This window comes from Zingiber officinale, chromosome 10A, assembly GCF_018446385.1.
Source record: "Zingiber officinale cultivar Zhangliang chromosome 10A, Zo_v1.1, whole genome shotgun sequence".
In the NCBI taxonomy this organism is placed as follows: Eukaryota; Viridiplantae; Streptophyta; class Magnoliopsida; order Zingiberales; family Zingiberaceae; genus Zingiber; species Zingiber officinale.
In genome coordinates, this window is record NC_056004.1 from 1,871,030 (window position 1) to 1,895,163 (window position 24,134).

The window sequence follows — 24,134 nt, forward strand, 5'->3', positions numbered from 1 at the left end:
ATTTTTATTTTGTTGAATATCTTCTATAAGCTTGAATCGTACTTGCACAGGTAATTTCTCAATATAAGTATCATGAATGGGTGAAACTAGAGAGTGATCATGGGTCGTTTGAGTATTGCGAACATTCGACCCCCTTCCACGTCTTCCTCTCTTCTTGAGATGTTGCAGTCGGTTGAGTGACCCTAGATCCTGAAGTGGATGCATTTGCAAAAGAAGGTATGCGACTTCCACTTTGCTCATCTCTACTCGTAGGTCGACCTCTATGTTTTGTGTTGTACGAAAAGGCTCGAAATGTACTTTGAGATGGATCTATCATATAAAAAAACTTGTCTATCATATGCTCTCGTATATGTAGATTCATCCTATCTAATATCTCAACAACGTGGGATGTCCTGTTGGGTTGTGCTCCCTCGTCATTAAACTGATGTATGCGCATCGACAATCTCCTCCAATAAGTATTGATGCTCTGTAGCAGATTTTGAATGGAAAAGTAATGATAATGTGCAAGATCGTGCTCGCATGACAATCCGTATACAATTTTGATAGAACAATTACATCTGCAGGCTAGCTAGTAAGATGCTTCCTCAATGCATTTTAACTGACCAGAAATCAACTTTATTGCCTCTAATGAAATCTGACACCTTATTTGACTAAAAATGTCATCATGTAAATGTTGATGACATAGAATGTTGAGAGATCTCTCGAACGACTTCTTAATATTCTTGAACTGAATTCTCAACATCTTATGTATTTTTTTTAAAAGATGTTTGTAGAATAACATGATATCTCCCAAATATAACTTTAATATCGCATATGTAGACTCTGCCCTGTAATAAAAAATGCATTATGTTTTAATATTGAAAGAATTGAAATAGTATAATAATGAACAAAATTGAAATAATAAAGTTATAAAATGACTATACCTTTGATTTTAATTGCTCCCGAGGTGCATACATGTATCAACTCATGCTGAAGAAACCGCTTTTTGTAAGGGTGTAACTATGTATCCCAAAGGTAATTTATAACACCCTCGAATCGTTGATACTTCTCGCGCATGATATCCCATTTCTGCTGGTAAGACCATTGTGTCGATGAATTAATGAGTTAGTGTCATGATGCATAAAAATATTGTCACTCCAGACCAAGTATATAGGCGTATTTCTTCATTACACACTGGTTTATGTGCCAAATACAAAGGATGTGACATGCATTGGGAAAATATATTTCAATGGCATTAATAAACGTCAAATCCTTATCTGAAACAAACACCAATGGCAACGATGCCTTCTTTCAACCATCCACTTCTTTAAGGTACCTAATGTCTATGTCAGTTGCTCTGTCCTCTCATTACTAAGATATGCGAACATAAATGAGTAAGTTCATATTGTGGATGTGATACTCACAACCTCTAATAGTGGTATCTGATACTCATTGGTCTTGTATGTGACATCAATGATCAACACAGATGAAAAGTTGACAGACGACTCTAGACTTTTTGGATGAACCCAAAGAATATCTGTGATTTCGTTAATGTCTGGATTTGTACGATAATTATGGAGGTATTATTTCTTGATTAATTGCTTCAAGACATACTAAATAGAATTTAGGCTGCCTCGTTTAGCAGATTTATTTGTGAAAATGACATTGTAAACGTTATTGATCTCCATAGTGTTTAATGGGTCTCTTTCCTTCAAAATACTAAGAATTTCACGAGGTGTGGTGTTGTTGGCCATGTCGAGTACAAATTCTTTCTCTATTTGTTTTAACCTACACGGGTACTCATGACCATCAATATATTCTGCTAATTGATGATTATGAAAATCACAGACAACCCTTAAATCCCACATCACATCATCTGGAGGTATTAGTATACCTCGCAGCTCAAATGGGCATTCACAATTTTTAGTCCCAGTATTTTTTTAAGGATTGTCCATCAACTATATATCATGGCGGTTTTTACTTTCCACCTCTTTTACACATAAGATGACACTTTGGCAGGTTGCCACCTTTTAAATTAGAAATTTTTTTAATAACCACTACAATACTATTCTTCAGACCAACTATCTTTGTCCAATTTATCATATCTTCTCTACTTTTAAATATCTATATAAAAAATTATAACAAAGATGTATAAGTATGACATTATGCAATCTTAGCATAATTTCTTTACTTATAAAATAAATAATGAATATGCATAAAACAACGATAATAATTAACATAATCTGTGGTAAATCCGACTGTATAATCGCGACTATTGTTGGAAATACTCTCTCCACTAAGAACATCATTCTCAATTGACCAACTATCTAAAAATAAACCCAAATAATCATCCATAATTTTCTTCTATGAATTATGAAAAGTAATGGCTAAGAAGATAGTTTCAGGAAGAGAGAAGCAGAGACTGAGAGGGAGATAACAGTAGAGGGAGGTGTGATTGAAAAGTGACTAAAAATGAAGTGTGAGAGGAGGATTTAAAAGGAGAGGTTCTGACAAGTGTCAAGAGTTGAAGGGTGGGTAATTTAAGGGGAGGGGGAGGTTCTAACGTATCTAAAGGGTTGGAGTGGGTAATTTAAAGGGAGAGAGGTGTTTTGACATGTGTAAAGGATTGGAGGGTGGGTAATCCAAATAAATTGTCACACCCCAGGTAATCCCTGCGAGAAGAAATTTCGACAGCATCTCCCCTTACGGGTGACAATCTGAAACTTTCTACAATGCCCTCAAGGCCACATATACCTCGGGCCAACACGACCGGAACAATAACAATAAATATAAGGCAAACACCCACGCAGTTAATAGTAAAAATCAAACTAAACAAACGATAAGGAAAATCATCTCAAAAATCCTACTCAACTACACCCATAAAGTTCAAAACTTATATCCTACTCAACTACACCCATAAAGTTCAAAGCTTATATTCTACTCAACTACACCCATAAAGCTCAAAACATATGTCATACTTAACTACACCCATAAAACACAAATCGCAACGATAAAATCAACTCACATCTTCTGCCGTCTAGGCAGGCATGTAGTAAAACATAACCGAATCAAACCCATCGACAAATAAAACAATGCAATATCCAAGAACAAAACTAGTACAATAAGAAAACCAAAAGACCAAATGAAAATCCTTGCGATCTGTAGGGGACTAGCGACTGAAACTCCTTCGGACAGCCTCAACATGAAAATAGTAATATCCACGGGGTGAGTCAACTCCTCAGCGGGTAACTACTAACATGCATAGTAAGAAATATAACAAATAGCACTAATCATGCGTACAGTCTCCTGATATAAGAATGATAAATGCAAACTGAAATAAATAGGGAGTATCTGTACTAACCAGGACCTGGTACAAGGATAACAAAGCCGAGAGGTATAGAAATCCTATATGCATGTCAAACAAATGCATCCATCTAATATGCAGCATATAAGTGCAGCAAACACAAGCAATAAATGCATCAATGCGTATGATACCAATGACATGTCCTGGTCACCCCTATTGCTAGTCAGCCATCTCACACACGATGGTGAGACCGAGTGGGTAGGGTTGTGACAACCGTGCACTTTGCCATCACTACTCCTGATGAGTGACCGAGTGGACGGGATGTTGTCGGAGTATACCTATCCTCCTTACCCCAAATCATAAGTGGGGGAGCTCAATGCTCTCATCTCCCTGAGCAAGTCCAGAGGAGGGATCCCTGTCCTGCTAAAATGCCGCCTCACACTACCCATGAGTGGACAAATGGAGCCCTTGACAGAGCAACCTGCTGCAACACACCCTGCCTGATAAGAATCACTAACCCATGAGTGGTTGTGTGTACAGATCTATGTAACTGGAGATGTGCTCAACAATAATGGAGCCGACTATCGCACAACATGCAATCATGCGAGATGGTGCATGACACTAAGCATGGAAAATATCCTAAACCTATCCATCTCTACAAAATGTGTATCATAGAACAAATTGACCAAATCAATGGTCTAGGTACACAGTTCATATAAGGTATCAAAACCTAGGTCCTGAACATAATAAGACATGGTTATGTCACTACCTCTACAAGCATATATAATCAGGTGATACTAACATGAATGCATAACAGGTAAACAAAACAAGCATGTAACAGGTATCCGGTAGTGACAAACCGATGCAGATATGAAACATAATTATTACTACTTATTAAAAAACTACTATGCACATCAAATGACAAATCCAAAAGATAAGTCAAGGTACCCGCCTCCAATCGAAAAGTTCAATCCGGTCCAAATCCGACGTCGAGATACTCGTCTCGTGTCAAAGTCCTGTGTCAATATATATATATATATATAGCTACAATTCTTATAAATAGCTAAATAAAATCTCTAACCCTAAATTAGGGCAAAACCCTAATCATATTACCATCATCTTTCCTATAAGAATTAATCTACACATGATCATCTAACTACAATACGTATCCGAATTCCTAATCAAATTAAGAAATTCCAAATCCAACCTAACCTTACCTCACTTCACAGACCCCTATGTTAGAGTGTATACTAAAAGCCTAGCTTTTATAAACATTTATTTTTGAAATAAAAGAATCACATTGGTCAATATCTACATTTAAGTGTAGTTGTTCAATTAATTTATATAGTAGATAACATGGTGTGTGGTGTTACACACAGAAGATCATGTTATCGGTACTTTATAAATTATAAATAGTTGCTCACGACTAAGATGGAAAGGAACAAACCGTTGGAATAGTCATAGTGTAATTAGGTATTAGTTTATCTTGACTAATAAGTTACACTAGTACACTCTAAGTGTATTGAGTAGGACCAATTTAGGTAAGTTATTTTTATACTAACTTAATAAAAGAACTAGACCTTAGTTATTATGGAAGTGTGTGCTATTAATCCTAATATAATAACAAACACATATATTTAGTATTTATTTCTTTAACTTATCAAAGGGTGAAATTTAGCTCGATAAATCAATAAGCCCGATAAGTTGGGAAATGATATTACTTATAGTGTGTGTTGTTGATTATAGAGGAAAATCGTGTCCTAGTTATCTAGGTTGAGAATGTCCCCAAGAGGAGCTCATAAGGATTGTCATGTTAAACCCTGCAGGTGGACTTAGTCCAACATGATAATAAGGTTGAGTGGTACTACTCTTGGACTTAGATATTAATTAAGTTGTCAATAACTTACTTAATTAGTGGACATCTGTAATCTTAAACACAGGGAGACTAACACACTCATGATAAGAAAGAGCTCATAATGTAATTTGGGATTGGTGCGGTAGTGCGATAATAACTCTCTAGTGGAATGAGTTATTATCGATGAACTTGAGTTGTGTGTTCGGGGCCAACACGGGATACTCAAGCTCATCGGAAGGCCAAAACCAATTTCTCCTCTAGGTCCCTGTCGTAGCCTCATTAAAGCCTCAAGTCTATCCATATATAAGGTCATCTTGGTGTCCAAGAAGGGGGGCGGCCCAATGCTTGGTGACCAAGCAAGGGCCGACCACATTATCCTCTTAAGGGGTCGGCCCCTTGCTTGGTGTCCAAGCATGAGGGGGCTGACCACATTAATTCAAACAAGAATGAGTGTTTTGAATTTTTAAAATCTTCTCTTTGTAGAAAACTACAAGTTTTAAAAGAGAGATTTTAAATTTAAAAACTTTCCTTATTTGAATTAGGTTACATGGTTTAATAGAGAGTTTTAAAAGTTTTAAAACTTTCCTTTTTTAATCATCCTCATGGTTTTAGAAAAAAGGAAGAGAAGTTTTAAATTTAAAATTTTCTATTTTTGTAACCATGTTAAAAAAAGAAATTTTTAGAAGAGAAGTTTTAAATTTTAAAACATGGTTTTAATTTTTGAAACTTTTCTTTTTTTAACTTTCACTTTAGGAAATTAAAAGAGAGCTTGTAAAATTTTATAAGAAGTTTTTTTTTCTTGGCTTATAAAATTTTACAAAATTATTATTCCTTTCCTTATAGGGGCCAGCCACCCTTGCTTGGTGCCCAAGCAAGGGGTCGGCCAATAGGATTAAATCATAATCCAATCAATGATTGATGATTGATTCAATCAAGAGAAAAGAAAAGAAAAAATAAAAAGGAAAAAGGAAAAATAAAAGGAGGATTTTAATTTTTGTAAAAAGTCTTTTTTTATTTGCCTTAGGCAAGTAATATAAAAGAAGGGGAGGGGATGCCTCATGAGACATCAATTCTTATTCTCTTGCTTGGAGATCCTAAGGTGGTCGGCCCTCTCTCTCTCTCTTTTCCTTTTGCTCTCTTTTGCTCCTTGGTGGCGGTGGTGGCTGAAATCTAGAGGAAGAGGAGAAGCTCTTTGGGTGGTGTTCATCTTGGAGGATCGTCGCCCACACGACGTCCAAGAGGAGGTGAGGAATACGGTAGAAGATCTCAAGGTCATTAACATACAAAGAAAATGTATAACTAGTAATTTTATTCCGCATCATACTAGTTGTTTTTCTTTATAAGAATTCCAAACACAAGAGGTATTAGATCTAGTTTTTCGAATTAGTAATTCGTGTTTGTGTTTTCTTTGTTTTTCGAATTTGTGATTCGATTGTTTTTTTTTGTTAAACCTAGAGTTATTTAAGGAAATTAAATATTAGCTTTCCTTAAAAGGCTTTGTCTAGGCGGTGATGAATGCTCCCATACCCAAGAAGGTCATGTGCCTCGCCATCCAGTCCTGGAAGCCGATTTTGGAAATTAATATTTAATGGAATTTATAACATAGGTGGATTTGGATCAATAGTGTTAAGTTCCGCATGCGATCCAAATCTAAACCATTAAGAATAAATAAGTTAAATTTGGAATCAATGATGTTAAGTTCCGTCTGCGATTCCTAATTTAACTTCTAAAGAACACAATAGGTTGTTTAGGAAAGGTTTGACGCTTGTATAAAATTTTTATACAGTGGAACCGGTACGATCTTCCTAGGACCAACCAACACCCTGATGATGCTGGAATAAGGTGAGCCGGACCAAGAACACCACAGCAACGTAACCTCTCTGCTGGATTCAATAGGATTGATGCGGATAGTGTTTGATGGCAGAAGAGTGATTAGGAGGAGGAAAAGGGGCAATTCGGTCTTTTGGGCATGTTAAGAGTTTGTTAAAGTGGGCACTGTAGCACAGTGAAAAAAGGAGGAGGGTTCGTGCTTGGGAGCCGCCAGGAGTAGGTGTCTTCTTCCTCCTCTCGGGTTTCTCGTTGGGGCGGACATCGGCCGCCGGCCTTCGTCTCCTCTTCTCTCCCTCCGGCCGCAAGCTAGCACCTCCTCTTCTCCATGCTCACGCGTGCTGCCGCGAGCTCTCTCGCCTCCGCCACTTCGCTCTTCGCCGGCCCTCGCCATGACTCCTCTTCTCCTCTTCGTGGTGCTGCCATCGGACGGGCACGACGCCGCCTCCTGCGGCCAACGCTGCTGCCTCTAGCTGCCGTCGTCGCCTCCTCCTTTCCCAGCCGCTGCCACCTTCTCCCGCAGCCACTGCCTCCGGTAGGCGCTACTGCCTCCAGCAGGAGCCAGTCGCTGCCTTCGGCGAGTGCTGCCGCCCCCCGCGACCATCACCGCTGCCTCACGCCGCCTCCGGCGGCTACGGATGCCACTGCCGACGCCCCCAGCGGGCATCGACATTTCTTCCAGTGGCCACCGGCGCTTCCCGCCGCTGCCACCGACGCCAACGCCTACAGCAGGTGTCGCCTCCAGCGATAATCACGACCACCTCTAGCGGTCACCGTCACTCTCTGGACAACCACCATCTGGCGAGCTTAGGTTTGTTTACTCCGGCCTTTGGGCTAAGATGATGTTCAGCCTGCGAGCCAATTTGGTTCCGGCTAGGGGTGGGCATAATTCGGTTCAAACCGAAAAAACCGACCGAACCGAAAAATTTCGGTTTTTTTTGTTCGGTTTTTTCGGTGTTTCAGCCGGTTTCGGTTTAAGTTTTTTAAAATTCGGTTATTTGGTTCGATTTTCGGTTTTGACTCCCAAAAAACCGAACCGGCCGTATTATACTTAAAACATTATTTTTATAGATATTTGATCATACAAGTGGATTAATTTCTAATTATTTATAATATAATAGCATAATCAAATTATATATTTATATTTTACTTATTGTTACCGGATAACAAAATTTTAATATTATTTTAAATTCATAATTATTTTAATAAATTGATACTTTTTCTTTGTCTCTAAACTAATATTTGTAGTAGCACAAAATCAATTTAATTCATTGTATAAACCGTATATAACCGGACCGTATTACATAAAAACCGAATCGAACCGTAATAAAATGGTTTGGTTTTGGATCAAAAATCTTTAAAACTGAAATCGAAAAAATAAAACCGTAGTAGGGTAAAACCGGACCAAACCGGCCGATGCCCACCCCTAGTTCCGGCCATCGAGCCGTGGTATTTCATTCTTCGCACCATTATTATACTTGTGAGTTATCTATACTATCCGGCCTGCGTGTCGCGTATCGGCCTGCGAGCCATTGTCATATCCCGGCCTACATGCCGCTTTCCAGATCCAGGTTTCACCGGATTCCGTGCCATCACCCTCAGATCTGGTTCCTCAACGGGTTCACATCCATCCACTCGTCAGGGCCATGACGACTCGATCAGCAGCGCGATCAGTTCACCCATCCATCCGAGGACGCCCCCCCCCGGGCCCAGGGTACGTTACTGTATATTTCCTGCATTTATTTCACTATTCTGTTATTAGTATTCGACTGCTTATATATTTGTGGGATTCGCCTCGAGCACCGGGGTACCAGAGACCGGGGCGACCCGATCGCTGGCTGTAGGGATTATTGACCAGAGGACTTTTGGCGACTCGGTCAACATAGAAGACAGCTCACCCTCCGGGTCATGGAGATGCGGTCAACATTCCAGCCACGTCATGTTGGCAGGTCCGTCTTCTCAGCTTTCCAACAGGATCAAGGATCAAGAAGAAAAGATCAGAATTCAACACAACAACCTATCACCAACTCAAGTTTAATTCGACCTCCTTACCACAGATCTGTGTCAACAGTGCAAGGACCAACGGTGGCAGGGATCCGTTGTCGCGTGGAAGCAAGGGAGAAGGCACCGACTCGATCCGGTGGCGCCAGACTAAACTAGGGCTTGTAGGTGGCTCGGTCCTCTCTGGTGATCAGCAACCGACGCTGAGGCGTGAGGTCGGCAGTGATCGGGGGAGAGGGCACAGACTGACGGTGTCGATTTCAGGCTGGCGACAAGCAATCGTGGGTCCACAATGGTCGACGGGGGTGCTAGGGCACAGGCGACGACGGCGCTGGGTCAGACCTGGTGGCCGGCGACAGTGCTAGGGAACAGCGTATAGGACTCAGTCGCTCCAGCGAGGGTCGACACTGCTCCATGCGCCGTCGGCGAGGCAGGAGAGAGGGGAAGGGCGGCGACGCTAAGGCAGAGGGATCGGCGATGTGCGGCGGAGAAAAGCGACTGTTGGGGAAGAAGAGGGCGACGCGACAAAGAGGAGAAAGAACTCGGCACTGGGAGGCGAAGTGGAGAAGAAGAAGGCGCGTGGCTTGCCTTGGCCACTGCCTTGTACACGAGGAAGGAGAAACCGTCGCGTGCGGCGCCAGTTAGGAAGGAAACGGACGACGTCGGGGAGGCGTCGGGCACGCGGGTTCGATGGGGAGAGAAAAAAAAAGAATAAAAAAAAGAAAATAAATAAACATTTCCTCGTTAAAATGGGATATCCTAAACAGACTTTTCCAGGGCCTAATATTTATCACTGTAAACTCGTTATACGAGTTCCGACAAATTCTCGAAAAAAATCTAAAAATTCTCTTATGGTTATTCGCCCTTTTTCGATATTTTACACTTCAGATCTCAAGAAGCTTATTGTTCATCGAGGGATCATCTAACAGAGCCAGTGTGCCGTCTGATCGCCTTCCAACAAGATCAAGTAAAGTTAATTTTATAACTTTCTTACCTTGAATTATGGAATATTATATCTTTAATTCATTAAACTTATTAATCTCATTTAATTCTTTTAATTATTTATCAGTTTTTACTTTATAATTTTATTCATTTAATATTAATTTATAATAAATTTATTAAAGAATATAATTTATTTAACAACATGGGAAATATAAAATTAATTTAAAAATATAATTCATGAACATAATAAAAATAATTAATATATATATATACACACGTTTTTTTAATTTAAAAAAATGGATTAAAAAAGTATTACTCACCCTAAATATTATATACTAAACTTTAAACCTTAAATCCAAAAAAAAATTAATAAAACAATACACACCCTAAATACAAAACCCTAAAGCTAAAACAAATATGAACACTAAACCTCAATCTTAAACTTTATAAAAATAATAATAATAATAATTACACACAATTAATACTATATCGTAAATCCTAAATCCTAAATACTAAACTCTAATCCTAAACCCTAAATCTATTTTTTTTAAAAAAAATACGCACCCTAAATACTATACCCTAAACTAAAAAAAAATAAAAGAAAATTACACACAATTAATAGTATATCTTACTATTTTATTAAGAATCTACACCCTTTGCTAACTAACTCTCAATTAATTTAGTGAAGCCTAAAATTAAATTACGTTAATTTTCTTTCTTCTTTTCACACTGAAAATAATATCAAGATGTATTAATAATTTCAACATACGTATAAATCAGAGATTTAGATTTCGAAACTCAGTTGCGACGTATTATAAATCAGGGATCTAGATTTCTGACACACCCATATCTAATTCAATTTATGGATATTTTAGCTAAGATCAAGTGTAATATTTGTTCTTATCAATTTAATATATGATATTACGTTGCACTACTATATGTACCTGGCGTACTTGTTGTTGGGGTTCTCGACGCCTTTGCGTTGCATCAGGGCCGGACCTATAGTGTAACAAGTGAGGCAAGTGCCTCAGGCCCAAAAAAATTTGGGGCACCAAATTTTTTTAAAAAACTTATTAGTTTGATATGTTCACGAACTTATTTTTAAAAAGTTCATAAGTAATAGTTGATAAATAAGTCATATCTAAATTTGTATCCCAACAAATATTCTATCTTAGTTTTAAACGTGATTATGTAGAAAAGAAATTGACCGATTCAAAAAACGTTAAATAAGAGAGAAGAAATCAACAAATTCATCAAACATTTACACGCTGAAGAGAGGGAGGAGCTTATTTCTTTTCTCTCCAAAAAAATTTAGATTTGATCAAAACATGGTTGTAGTTGAACATATTGTAAGTAAAATAGGAATTGAACCTATTTTTTGAGAAAAGTGCATCATTCGAAAAAAAAAGACAAATTGATAAGATCAACAGTGAAAAGATACCTCAATCTTCTAAAGAATCTTTTTGAGTTAATTATTTTATATTTATAATTGATCAAGCTCTTTCTTCACTTGAAATTTGGTTTGAGCAATTTCAAAAGTACGAAAAAACCTTTGGATTTTTATTTAGTTTGGAGAAGTTGTTTGTCTATTGATGATGATGATCTCTTGAGCTCATATGTCAATTTTCAAAATTCATTAACGCATGATGGGTGTTTCGATGTTGATGGATCAGATTTATTTCTAGAACTAGAGTTATTAAGACACTCATTATCTGGAGAAGCAACAAGAGCAATTGGTGTGTTGAATTATTTGAAAATAATGGATGGTTGTTATTCAAATGACTACATTGCTTATTGAGTTTTGTTGACTATACCAGTTATAGTTACATCTGTCGAAAGGAGTTTTTTCAAGTTGAAGTTTATTAACATTTATCTTCGATCAACTATGTCGCAAGAAAGACTAAATGGGTTAGCTATATTATCTATTAAGAAAACAATCATTGAGAAAGTTAATTATGCAAATTTAATCAATACTTTTAATTCAAAAAATGCGAGACAAATAATATTAAGTACTAGTTCGGAACATGAATTTTATATTTTGTTTGGATTTTTTTTTTAGTATTTGCTTACGCCATTATTTTTGATGATATATTTTATCTATATTTTATTCTTAGATTTCATGTTTCAAATATTATTATATTTATATTGATAAAAAATATATGAATATTAAACTTTGAGGACACCATATTTTATGCTCGCCTCAGGCCTCAAAATCTCAGATCCGGCACTGCGTTGCATATGCCTAGCATACCTTGATCTGAGGTACTTATTTATGTGTATTAATATATTATATTATATTATATATGCAACGGGTGTGTGTGATAGCTAATCCTAATATAAACTCAACCCTAATCCAAAACTTAAAAAAAATAAAAATAAGTGATTTTTAACCTTAAAAAAATTAAAAGAAAAAAAAAAACAGCTGATGTCCTGTGCACAGTCGCGTATTGGATTAAAATTAAAAATCAATTTTTTAAGAATCCTCGATGATTCCTAATCGTAATCGGATCCGATTGAGGCCTTAAATTTAGTTCTGATAATATTTCCCTCAATTGGGAAAAGTTAAATACTTAAATTTTGGAGCCGTAATGAGTTCTGGTGTTGTCAATGACTGTATTTGACACATTAACCATTGATTTCTGTATGCAACCAAATTAGATTATATCTGATGTGATGTGGTTGCACTAGTCTGAACATTTTATCATCATCTTCGGGGGATGTCCTTCCTAGTTCTCATACTCAGCATTAGCTCAAACCTATTTGAGACCTTAAGCGGGAAAAAAAATTACGTTTTTGACATTGTTTTAAAAAAAATTCCTCACCTTTTTTTCATTGAGATAAAAAATATGGATTAAATTTTTTTAACAAATTAAAATATTATTTTTTATAAAATTGAATTTTCTCACTTTTTGAGACGTAAAATTATTAATTTAATTTTTATATTCATATTTTAATAACCTAATTTAGAGAAGTATAAATTTTACTATATTAAATAGAGTATTATTATTAGATATAAGAATATACCTCAAGTCAATAATAAGTTATTTATTTAGTTAAAAAAATAAATATATTCAAAATTATTTAAAAAAATAAAGAAAAATAAAAGTATGTCTAATTATTTAAATGAAAGATGGAGAGAACAACCTTTACAAAAGGAATAAAATTGAGGAAATAAGAACAATGAAATAGGATAACAATAAAAAAAAATAGAAAAAAATCATGCTCACATTCTAACTCATCATCATTGGCAAATCAAAAAAAATAAATAAATAAAAAATACATGTACAAAATGACAAAACTAAATACAATCCTTAGAAAATAAAGATGAAACCAAACTAGCCATTGTCATTTATCAAAACTGGAGTCTTTTTAGGTACAAAGCAAAAAGAAAAAATAAATCATATTTTTCATCACCTAAATCAGAATAGTTATAAATGATAGAATGTAAATAAAGAAAAAAATCCAATAATTTATGATTGTAAATATATCTAAATAAAAGTTAAATTTAATGTGAAGTGAAATGGTAGAGCTACCTAACTCGTTATTACTAAAAAAAAATAATAAAATCTTCATTGTAATTAGACACAATATGGATAAATGTATCACATTTGAATTTAATCAAGTAAGTAGTATAATAGCACAAATCGGATCAGCATGTTAATGTTAGATGTAATTTCTTTTCTCTAATCTCAATGAGCAAGATAAACATAGAGAGGAGAGTTGGAAAAGAGGAAGAGAGGGAATTAAAAAAAAAACTAGTTTTTTTATTTTGCATTGTATAGATAAGATAAAAAATTTCTAATTTATATTCTTATTAATCAAAGGAGAAAACATCATTAGCAAATGAAAGATGTAACAAAAGTAGGCTAGGCTTGAGAGATATTAAAGAGAAATATATTAGATTTTATAAAATAACATTCATAATTAAAAATAAATTTAATTTGTTAAAAAAAAAACCCTTTTATGACTCTGTCCATTGGAACCATAATAAGTATAAAATATACATAAAAATATATTTAATATATTAAAAATAATAACCTCAATTTTTAGAAAATGAGATTATGTAATTTTTTTTCATGTTGTCTATTCTTTTCCATTCCCTTTTAAATAAATATACATAAAAATATATTTAATATATTAAAAATAATAAATCTTAATAAAAATTAAAACCCTAAATATAAATTTTAATGACTTATGCCTAAGTCGGCCTCGCTCATACTCACTACGGCCATATACTCACTCGTGATTCACATCGACTTCTGTGCGAGGGCTATACTCCGGTAACTGCGAACCAAAAAGCTCGTCCTCAGCTAGCACAGACACCGACGACTCACGGGTGGATTATTGTCGTATGGAGCACCACAATTTGCAAGCACCCTACGATTACTTCCAATCACCGATAACTCCTCACAGAGTTCCAAACTGCTGGCAGTGAGAATACCTTCCATCAATCTTAGAGATGCATTTTAATTTGTTGGCTTCCCTTCCACCTCAGAACGGCCTTTAGATTTGTACAAATTAATTATGCTGCAATGAGTGAGATTATGACATATATCTATATAATGAATACGACAAATAGGCCGAGAAAAAGCAAAGCATGCTTCAGACATGATAATGAGGAGAATAAAGGCTCCTGCTTTCTCCTTCGTCTCTTTCTTTTGCCTTCTTTAATTTGTTCTTTTATGGCGCACTGCACATGGAGATGGAGGAGTGTAAATGGCTGCTTCATCATCTAGCATGTTGCTCTGCAACAGTTAATCCAAAAGTCTTAAAAAAAACTAAAGTCAAAAGAACTGCGTACTGCGTTCCAAGCTTCAACTGGACAGGCATTAATTGTTTGACGGGATCATAATGAGTCCTGAGATTTTTATGGAAATCTGACAACCAAGATGCCAACAATTAAGAAAAGCGAAAGTTAAATTTTGGAGTTGGAGTTCTGGTGTTGTCATCACTAACTAACTGTATTTGACACATTAACCATTGGTTTCTGTATACAATCTAATGAGATTATATCTGATGTGATGTGGTTGCACTAGTCTGAACATTTTACTATCAAGGTGTTCTTTAGAGCATCTGCAACGCTCTATTAATAGAGCCTGTTAATATCTACGTGAAAACACTGTGCATGTACTGTAGTATTAACGCGTTCAATTCTTTGAACGCATTAATGCTACCAATTGAGAAAAACGTATATATATATTAATAATATATTACTATTAACGCATCACGCGTTAATGACATTGCAGTTGCTCTTATACACTTACAGATGTCACCTTGCGTCTCTTCGAACAGCTGCACAGCCTCGGGAAGAACCCACACTCCAAAGCCTCGAGCCCTTTAAAGGAGTGTTCATCTTAAAAACCAAATAAATGCCTTTGTGATCCTCCTCATCAAACTAATGTAATTGATTGACCAAAATATATATATTATAAGTTTAGTTAGATTCATTATATCAAGTTGCTGCTTTTTTTCCCCTTCCCTTTACTATTTTACCATTCTAGTGAACTACCACGCGGTAGAAGTAGAATCCACCTAACAGTCACATTACTTAAAAGTCTAGATATATATTTAGCTAGAACAGGGATCAAGCGAAGCACTATATAAACAATAATGAAACGCACCACTAGCGAAACAAAATTGTTAAGTTGTTAAAAAATCAAAAGGAAAAAAGCTTCGGACGAATATTTTCTGTCTACTTTTCTTTTGTGTCTTCCATTAGACTGCGTTGTCATCTCCGAAGGCAAGGTCCCTGGCGTTCAGTTGCTAGAGTTAGTGAAGTGGAGAGCTGATCTTTGTCTGTGACAACTGCTCTACTTCTGCTTGCATGGAGGAGTTGAAGATTTCTCAGCTGTGGTTCTGAGCTTCTGAAGGTGCCTTCAAATGGAAGGATTTCTGTCGCTGTACCTCTTGATTCTTTCCTTTCATGGATTTTTGTTTTGGGGCTTTGGCCAAGAGGATGCTGCTGTCTACATTGTGATCATGAAGCAGCACCCTGTGACTCGTCACTTTGGTGAAATGGAGTTTGGAGGCAGTGGGATTAGTCATGTGGATTCTGGGAGTTTCAATACCCTCAATAGGCAAAGGTATTGCATTTTTTATTTTACAAAGGAAATTTGCACCGCTTTTTATTCTTTAATTTGTGTAGGTTTATGCTAAGTCACCCTTATTTCTTAGTCGAACTATGCATCTTGTGTTTGGCGGTTTTGCTTTGGCAATAATGGCAGAGTAGAACTGTCAACATGACCTAGGCCATTGATGTTCAAATATGGCATCACTAATGAAAGCTTCACTCATCTAAATTTGTAGTTTGGAAGTTATTATTTACGATGACCTCCCATAAAGTCTGGACGAATGTGATCACTACCTTTTTTTTTCCTTGATAATGCTTACGATAGCAAACCCCATTTAGTGAAGATGAGTTTTTGAGCAATGACTTCAACAACTTCCAAGATCTTTACCATTTACCAACTTGATAGGCTGACAGCTTCAGTTGTGATCAGCACCTACTCCAAATGAGAATCCTTTGTTATGTCAAGAAGTTTGGCCGACTTGCCACAATTCTTTTTTTATGTAGGGAATGAATGGCAAGTTGGTAGCCCCACGTCTAGTGTCTGGAGCAGGTAAGGCTCCCGTTCCTTCATGATGTGGCAGAGCAAGGCAGGGCTGAAAATGATAGAATATCAAAAGTTAAGTTAGTAGAATGTATTAATCATCATAATTTAATACTTATTTTGAAGTAGTGTATTTCATCAAAGCACAACTATGTGGATATGCTTGCAATCAGGTATTTATTAAGGTCAATTAGAGTTTCTGGAGAGAGTCTTAAACTAAGTCCAAAAAATATTTTTGTGCATATTGAATATGCTAAATACTAGGTTCATTTTTTTAAATCTTAATTAATATGTATTGATGGTACAAAGCTTATCATAATCTTGATGGTTTAGTTGAAAAAGACATGCATATGAAGGGGAGCCTTGGCGCAACGGTAAAGTTGTTGTCATATGACCAAAAGGTCACAGGTTCGAATCTTGTAAATAGCCTCTTGCAAAAAGCAGGGTAAGGCTCCATACAATGGATCCTTCCCAGGGACCCCACATGACGGGAGCTTTGTGCACGGCTGCCCTTTTTTTTTTTTTTCATTAATCCTAGTTTAGTTTGTTCAAAATAAAACAACATTTAATTTGAAATGAATATGTTAAAGTTATATAGTTAATATACAAATAAAACTAATAGGCCACCACTCAAAACAAGATCATTTACAAGTTTCTTCCACAAATAATAGATACTGCTGCTGAACTTCACTTGCTAATTTTTAGGATCTTCATTTGCTTTGAGTACTAATTTTTGACACCAATCATTCTTCTCATGTTACAGCCTTTGATGGATTATCTTCCATCTAAATTTTCTATATCATGATTTATCTTGTTCCAGCAAACTTGTTTGTGACACTGTCGTTACTGCAGGAACTTTTCGAGCACAGACAGGAATTATAATTCATATCTGCTTCGGCTTCAGAATTCTTTGTTGAGGAGGACATTGAGGGGAGAAAAATATATCAAGCTCTATAGCTATCGTTACTTAATCAATGGTTTTTCTGTTCTTATCACTTCTCAACAGGTTGATTGCTTTATGCAAGTTTATTTTCTGTTCATTTCCGTGCTATTTTCTTTGCAGGCCAGATCACATAAAGATAGTTCAAACTAATTCAGTTAGTCTTGTTGGCATAGTTTGTTTATAAGCTAGATCATTTTGGTTCCAATTTCATTTGATTTTGGTTCTTTTGAGGCCACCCTGCGATTATAGGACATCTATAAATGTGTAGTCATTGCAGGATTGAGTGAACTCAGTCAAGGATGGCAGGATTGAGTGATTAATGAAATTGAGTTTGAAAGATTGCTCTTTGTATTGCTTATTTTCTCTTTTGTACCCTTCACTGCCTTTTGCCATTTCTTCGGTTAGGGAAACATGCTTTGGCTCCTTGACACTTACCAAAATAACAAGTATGCACTACTTATCCTTTTGTAAAAAGGGTAACTCAGTGCAGGAAGCTCCTACCAATGCGGGGTCCCAGAGAAGGGTCGGATAATCTTACTTGTATTACAAGAGGTTGTTCCGTGACTCAAACTAGTGACTGCAAAGTCACACAGTAACAATTTTATCGTTGCGCCAAAGCTCCCCTTCGCACTTATCCTTTTGTACACTATGGCTAATGCTTATTACAGATTGGACAACTGACCATAAAAGGTTTCATGTACTACAAATCCTTTGAATGAAATGCTGTGTGAGAACTGATCAGCTTCCATGATTAAGTATATGTGTGACCTTTGCATTTATTTTGACTTTTAGCTGATACTTCAATGTCCTAAAATCAACTAAGCATTTACAGCTTGAATTTTGCATTTGCTTTCTGACATGATCTTGTTGTTCACTGTGAAAGGCTGACAAACTTTTGAGGAGGCGTGAAGTAGCAAATGTGTTACTGGATTTTTCAGTTAGGACTGCAACCACACATACTCCTGAATTTCTAGGTCTACCTCAAGGAGCATGGATTCCAGAGGGAGGTCCTGAAGTTGCTGGGGAAGGAATTGTCATTGGTTTCATTGACACAGGAATTGATCCAACTCACCCTAGCTTCTCAGACAAGCTTTCTATTAATCAATTTCCAGTACCACATCATTTTTCTGGTATTTGTGAAGTGATGAGAGACTTTCCGGCCGGATCTTGTAACAGAAAACTAATTGGAGCTCGTCATTTTGCTGCTTCAGCAATAATAAGAGGGGCTTTCAATGCGACCGCGGACCATGCTTCGCCATTAGATAGCGATGGACATGGGACGTAAGTGCTTTTACTTCCATCAGCTGTGTAATTTTGTGATTCTTCCTCATTTGCTTGGGTTACTTTTTGATACTTCCTTGTCTGATCAATTAGCTGAATTACTAGTTTCTAGTTAAGAGATTCTTTGGACATTTTCCATAATAGCTTTCTTTGCTAACAAGAAACTATGCTTTAAGAATCCCTAATTCATTGTCATCTCTAATATCACACTGCCTTTACCAGAATGGAGAAATGGTGAAGTTACAGTCTGTCTATATTCTGCTTGATTAAATGTCTATGGGTTAATGCAGGCACACAGCATCCATTGCCGCCGGTAATTATGGAATCCCTGTTGTCGTGTCTGGCCATCATTTTGGGAATGCAAGTGGCATGGCCCCTCATGCACAGTAAGTGACTACTTTTATTTGAAACTAAAGGCCAAAATGCTTCCTCTGTAAGATTTTTCTTAATCTTTCTGGATTCCCAGTATCGCAGTGTATAAAGCTTTGTATAGAAGTTTTGGAGGTTTTGCAGCTGATGTTGTTGCTGCTATAGATCAGGTAATCAGGTGTCAACTCTATCCTATCCATCAAACTAAATATTTTGTAAGAATTTTTGTAGAAATTTGCAATTATCAATCACATGTTGGCTTAAGGATACATTTGAGGATTGTGTACGCACCTGATTCATTCTGACAGAATGAGGAATCTGCAAGTGTTTGATGATGGAAAACAAAAAATCTTAAGAAAGGAGAGAATGAGAAAATAATGTGGGGTTATACAATTTTGCTCTATTACAAATTAGTGTGTCAAATTTTCCCTACTAACAAACTTGAAGTATCCGTCAAGAACCAATGTCTTAGCCATAGCTCAGAATCATGTAAGCACCAGAGCTCACTCCCCCATTTTAGATGGCAATCTTTTCTAAATATTTCATAATGGATATGTGTAGGTCTGATCTGATATCAAAGGAATCAATTCGTCTAGTTCAAAGAACTGTCCATTAATTCCATTAAGCTTGGTTAATGGCCCAAAATGTTTAAGATATCTAACTTACCAAATCTGTGAACGGTTGCGTTAGTTCACAACCCTACATTAAGTAGGATGTCTTTGCTAAGATCCAAAATCTAACTAATAGACCAGATGCGAGTTATGATTGTGGTCCACCATCACACACGATGCCCTTTCCAAACACCTAACCATGTTGAGGATTAGATGCTCTCAGATATCAATTGTAATAATTTGCCCATATTAAATAGTTGACCTATTAACTTTGTTGGATTCAACTAGTGTGCCAAATTGTCATAACAATCTAACTTTGTTGCAGCAATCGACTTAATCATTTCACAATTCTCCATACAGAACTAAACAATGGTGTTATGGTTTAGCTACGTGGCCTCTTTATGCTATCTAGCTTGCAACTTTTGGCTTATCATTCAAACTTCTTGTCATTTTGTAATTATTTTCATTCACAGGCAGCTCAGGATGGTGTTGACATCATCAGTTTATCCATCACTCCCAATAGGCGACCTCCCGGTTTAGCAACATTCTTCAATCCAATAGATATGTCGTTGTTGGCTGCAGTAAAAGCTGGAATTTTTGTTGTTCAAGCAGCCGGCAATACGGGACCAGCACCCAAGAGCATGTCATCTTTTAGTCCTTGGATATTTACTGTAGGCGCATCCTCTCATGATAGAATCTACAATAACTATCTTGTACTTGGCAACAACTTGACAATTTCTGGAGTAGGACTTGCACGTAAGTTTGGATTCTCATTTCAGTTTCAGATGATAAACAAAAAAGTTGTTTTTTTTTGCATTATCTTTTTCTCATCCTTTCATTTCACTTGGGCATGCTTTGTTTCGAATTCTTTACACCTTAGTTGAACGCATGTTTATTACTTTCATCTAATTATCGGTTCACAAAATTTGCAGCTGGAACAGATGGTAACTTGATGTATCCTCTTATTACCGCCACTCATGCCTTGAAAAATGAAACGACAATTGAAAATGAACTGTACTTGCACGAATGCCAGGATTCAAGTCTATTAAAGAAAAAATTGATTAAAGGAAAAATACTGGTCTGTGGTTATTCCATCAGATATGTGCTGGGATTATCATCCATCAAACAAGCATTGCAGACAGCAAAGGATACAAGTGCAGTTGGAATTGTATTTTACATGGATCCATTTGTTATTGGGTTCCAACTCAACCCGACTCCCATGCCTATACCTGGTTTGATAATACCATCACCAGATGACTCGAAGGTATACCAATTGTCAAATTCTAGTTCATACATGTCAACGTTATTTTAGAACCTTGTGTGCATATGAGCACATCAATTTTATGCATTTTGTTTTGAATTTGATGCAAACGAAGTTTTTGCGTCATTTTCCATAGTTGTCTTTGTCCTCTGAAAATTGATAATTTTCTGTTATGCATTGTAAGTTCGATGTGCTGGTTCATTTTTCAATAACTTTTCAAAAAGTGATCATCTGAAGTAGGGCTTTACTAGTTGTTTTTGATGATTTCTTCTGATCTGTAATATCATTCTCTCTTATTGTACTAATTTTTGTTCGATGATCTGCCATAGCTATTTCTGCAATACTACAACAACTCCTTGCATAGAGGCAAAAATGCAAAAACCATAGTCAAGTTTGGTGGTGTTGCAAGAATACTAGGAGGCCTGAAAGCTAACTACAGTATCTCTGCGCCGAAAGTAATGTATTATTCTTCTAGAGGTCCAGATCCTGAGGACAATTCATTCCTTGATGCTGACATTTTGAAACCCAATTTAATTGCTCCTGGCAATTCCATATGGGGTGCTTGGAGTTCACTGGGCACAGAATCTGCTGAATTCCAAGGTAATGATAATTCATGAACACTAGGATTATATCTCAATGAACAAACAATGTTTCTTCTTTTGTATGTTTGGGATTTATAATCAAGTTGGTTCCTGAAGTTATTCTGATTCTACCATTTAGGTGAGAAATTTGCAATGATGTCCGGGACAAGTATGGCAGCCCCACATGTCGCTGGGCTTGCTGCTCTGATCAAGCAGAAGTTTCCAAACTTTAATCCTTCAGCCATTGCTTCCGCTCTCTCTACTACCGCCACACGCATAGACAAGCAAGGTGCGATGATCATGGCGCAACGTGCATACAGCAATCCAGATTCCACCATGTCACCTGCAACACCATTCGACATGGGCAGTGGCTTTGTTAATGCTACTGCTGCTTTAGACCCTGGACTAATTTTTGAATCAGGTGACTTCAGTTCCATTAGCTTATTCGAAATTACTGCATTGGCATATTGACGCCTTATAAGTAACTCAATTTGGTCCTTTTTAATGCAGATTATGGTGACTTTCTTTCCTTTCTGTGTGGGATCAATGGGTCTGCTCCAGTGGTTCTGAACTACACTGGCCAAAGCTGCTTGTTTTCAACCAAGACGGGCTCCGACCTAAACTTGCCTACCATTACAGTAGCATTTCTCAATCAATCTAGAACTATCATGAGAAGGGTTACCAACACTGCAAACGATGAGTACTACAGCATCAGCTGGAGTGCACCCCACGGAGTCTCTGTTTCAGTATCGCCTACCCGATTTTTCATCGGAAGAGGCCAGCAACAAAACCTAACTGTTGTCCTGAATCCAACCATGAATAGCAGTTATGCCAGCTTCGGGGGGATTGGGATTTATGGAAGCCAAGGCCATAAGGTGTTCATTCCCTTGTCTGTCATCATGAAGACCATGAACAAGGCCGCATCAGATAGGAACGACTGACTCTTGTGCTGGCACACTTGGAACACAATTCTTTATTTAACATTTGTACATTTCTGAAGCATCTGATGCAGTCAAAAGTGTGAATGCCCAATAATTTTGTGAAATGCAACTTTTAACAGAATATGATCAAACTAAAAAAATGTCATTTTGATGCTGAAGATTGCATTTATTCATACTCCATTCCTTTAGAACGGTCAACACTGGAATTCAACTTCTAGGACATGCATTTGGCAACACCCTGAGTGAGCAAGTATGGCAGGTGCCCACAATCTCCTTGAGGGTAAGAGCAACAAGTTAGTGAAATGTCAAGGTCATTGAAATACTTGAAAAAGTCATAGGAATGCTTGAGATACGGATATGGAATATCCCATTACTTTCCGTATATGGAATGGCATGTATTATGAGAGAGACCCAGGGCTTGCTTGGTTGACTCACTATCTTTCTATGCTCAAGGATTACAATTAGCAAAAACATGCATAATTCCGAGTGAGTGGGCGTTCTCTGAATGTGAAAAAGTTGAAGGACATGATGTTAACAACTGGCTGAAGTGAACCAACCAGCAACTGCCGTGGTCAAATGCTCTCTGCGTGAAGAAGTCATGCTCATAATGGAATTTCTAAACGAGATTTCTACCACTAACCTCACAAAGGAAAGATAGTAATGTCCTCTCACAGGTCAATGACTGGGAGACCCCTGTAAGTGGTACTTAGAAAAACCCTGAGTGGTTTGTGAATAAGCATGATAAGGCCTCTATCTTAATTGATGTTGACTGACGCATAGCAATGCTAGGTCACATTCAGAAAAAGCTCACCCCAAATTGCTTCTCTCACTAACTTCAACCATAGTTGGATCCAGTGTATCAGATAACAGTGAGATCTCGTCTCTTTATTCAATCGACCGAGTCCTTTTGTAACACATAATCATAATATCATACAGCTTGACCTTTTATTATTTTTGCACATATCTGATTCTATTAGAATATAATTTCATTTCTTTTTGCTTCATGTGATGATGAAAATGGATAACGAGTGGTATTAAGCCCAGAAGGAGTCGCTCTATTTTGGGCCTTCTGTGCTTAAAAGGTTACTTCAAAAGTTGAAATTCAAAGGGATCATCTACAAAAACTTTCATCGCTATATAGTTTAGGTGGCAACCTACATATACATACTCGTGGCAGCATTTCATATGGTTGTTGTTCTTCCAAGTCGATACAGTCCCGTCTAGGAGATGCCTTTAGCGATCCATATCGTTGTCATATTGCTCATGTTTTCTGTTTCGATTTGTCATCAATGTTGATTAGTTAACGAGGATGGTGACAGATGATGGTGGTCCAGAGCAGACCATGTGGAGGAAATGCAGAAATGAATCTATCAGTCTGGCAACCCATGCTTTTGGTCCATGCCATGTTGTTCTTCTTCATGGATATAACTGTAAGTATCAGCATTCTCTAAAGTCCAAACGTCATTTGATTTCACTTTCCACCTCTTCTCCTTCTCGTGAGGAGTCTTGAAGGGCAAAATCCAATTGAAAGCATCGTTATTTCTGCATGACAGCACTAAGGAAAACTGCTCGAGTCTACTTTCTAACTCTGCTATTTTGCACTACCAAAACTTTCTTCTTATGAGAAG

The 24,134-nt window shown here is 36.9% G+C and overlaps 1 protein-coding gene across 1 annotated transcript; it reads left to right on the forward strand.

Annotated features, from left to right (window-relative positions):
- Positions 1 to 15,542: 15,542 nt before the first annotated feature.
- On the forward strand, positions 15,543 to 22,664 carry LOC122027291 (subtilisin-like protease SBT2.2). The gene is made up of 10 exons (XM_042586217.1): positions 15,543 to 15,991; positions 17,372 to 17,525; positions 18,346 to 18,743; positions 19,034 to 19,129; positions 19,210 to 19,282; positions 20,197 to 20,479; positions 20,656 to 20,987; positions 21,314 to 21,584; positions 21,705 to 21,986; positions 22,076 to 22,664. Exons 1-10 carry the CDS (start codon positions 15,789 to 15,791, stop codon positions 22,504 to 22,506), a joined length of 2,523 nt encoding a protein of 840 aa, XP_042442151.1. The 5' UTR covers positions 15,543 to 15,788; the 3' UTR covers positions 22,507 to 22,664.
- The last annotated feature ends 1,470 nt before the right edge of the window (positions 22,665 to 24,134 follow it).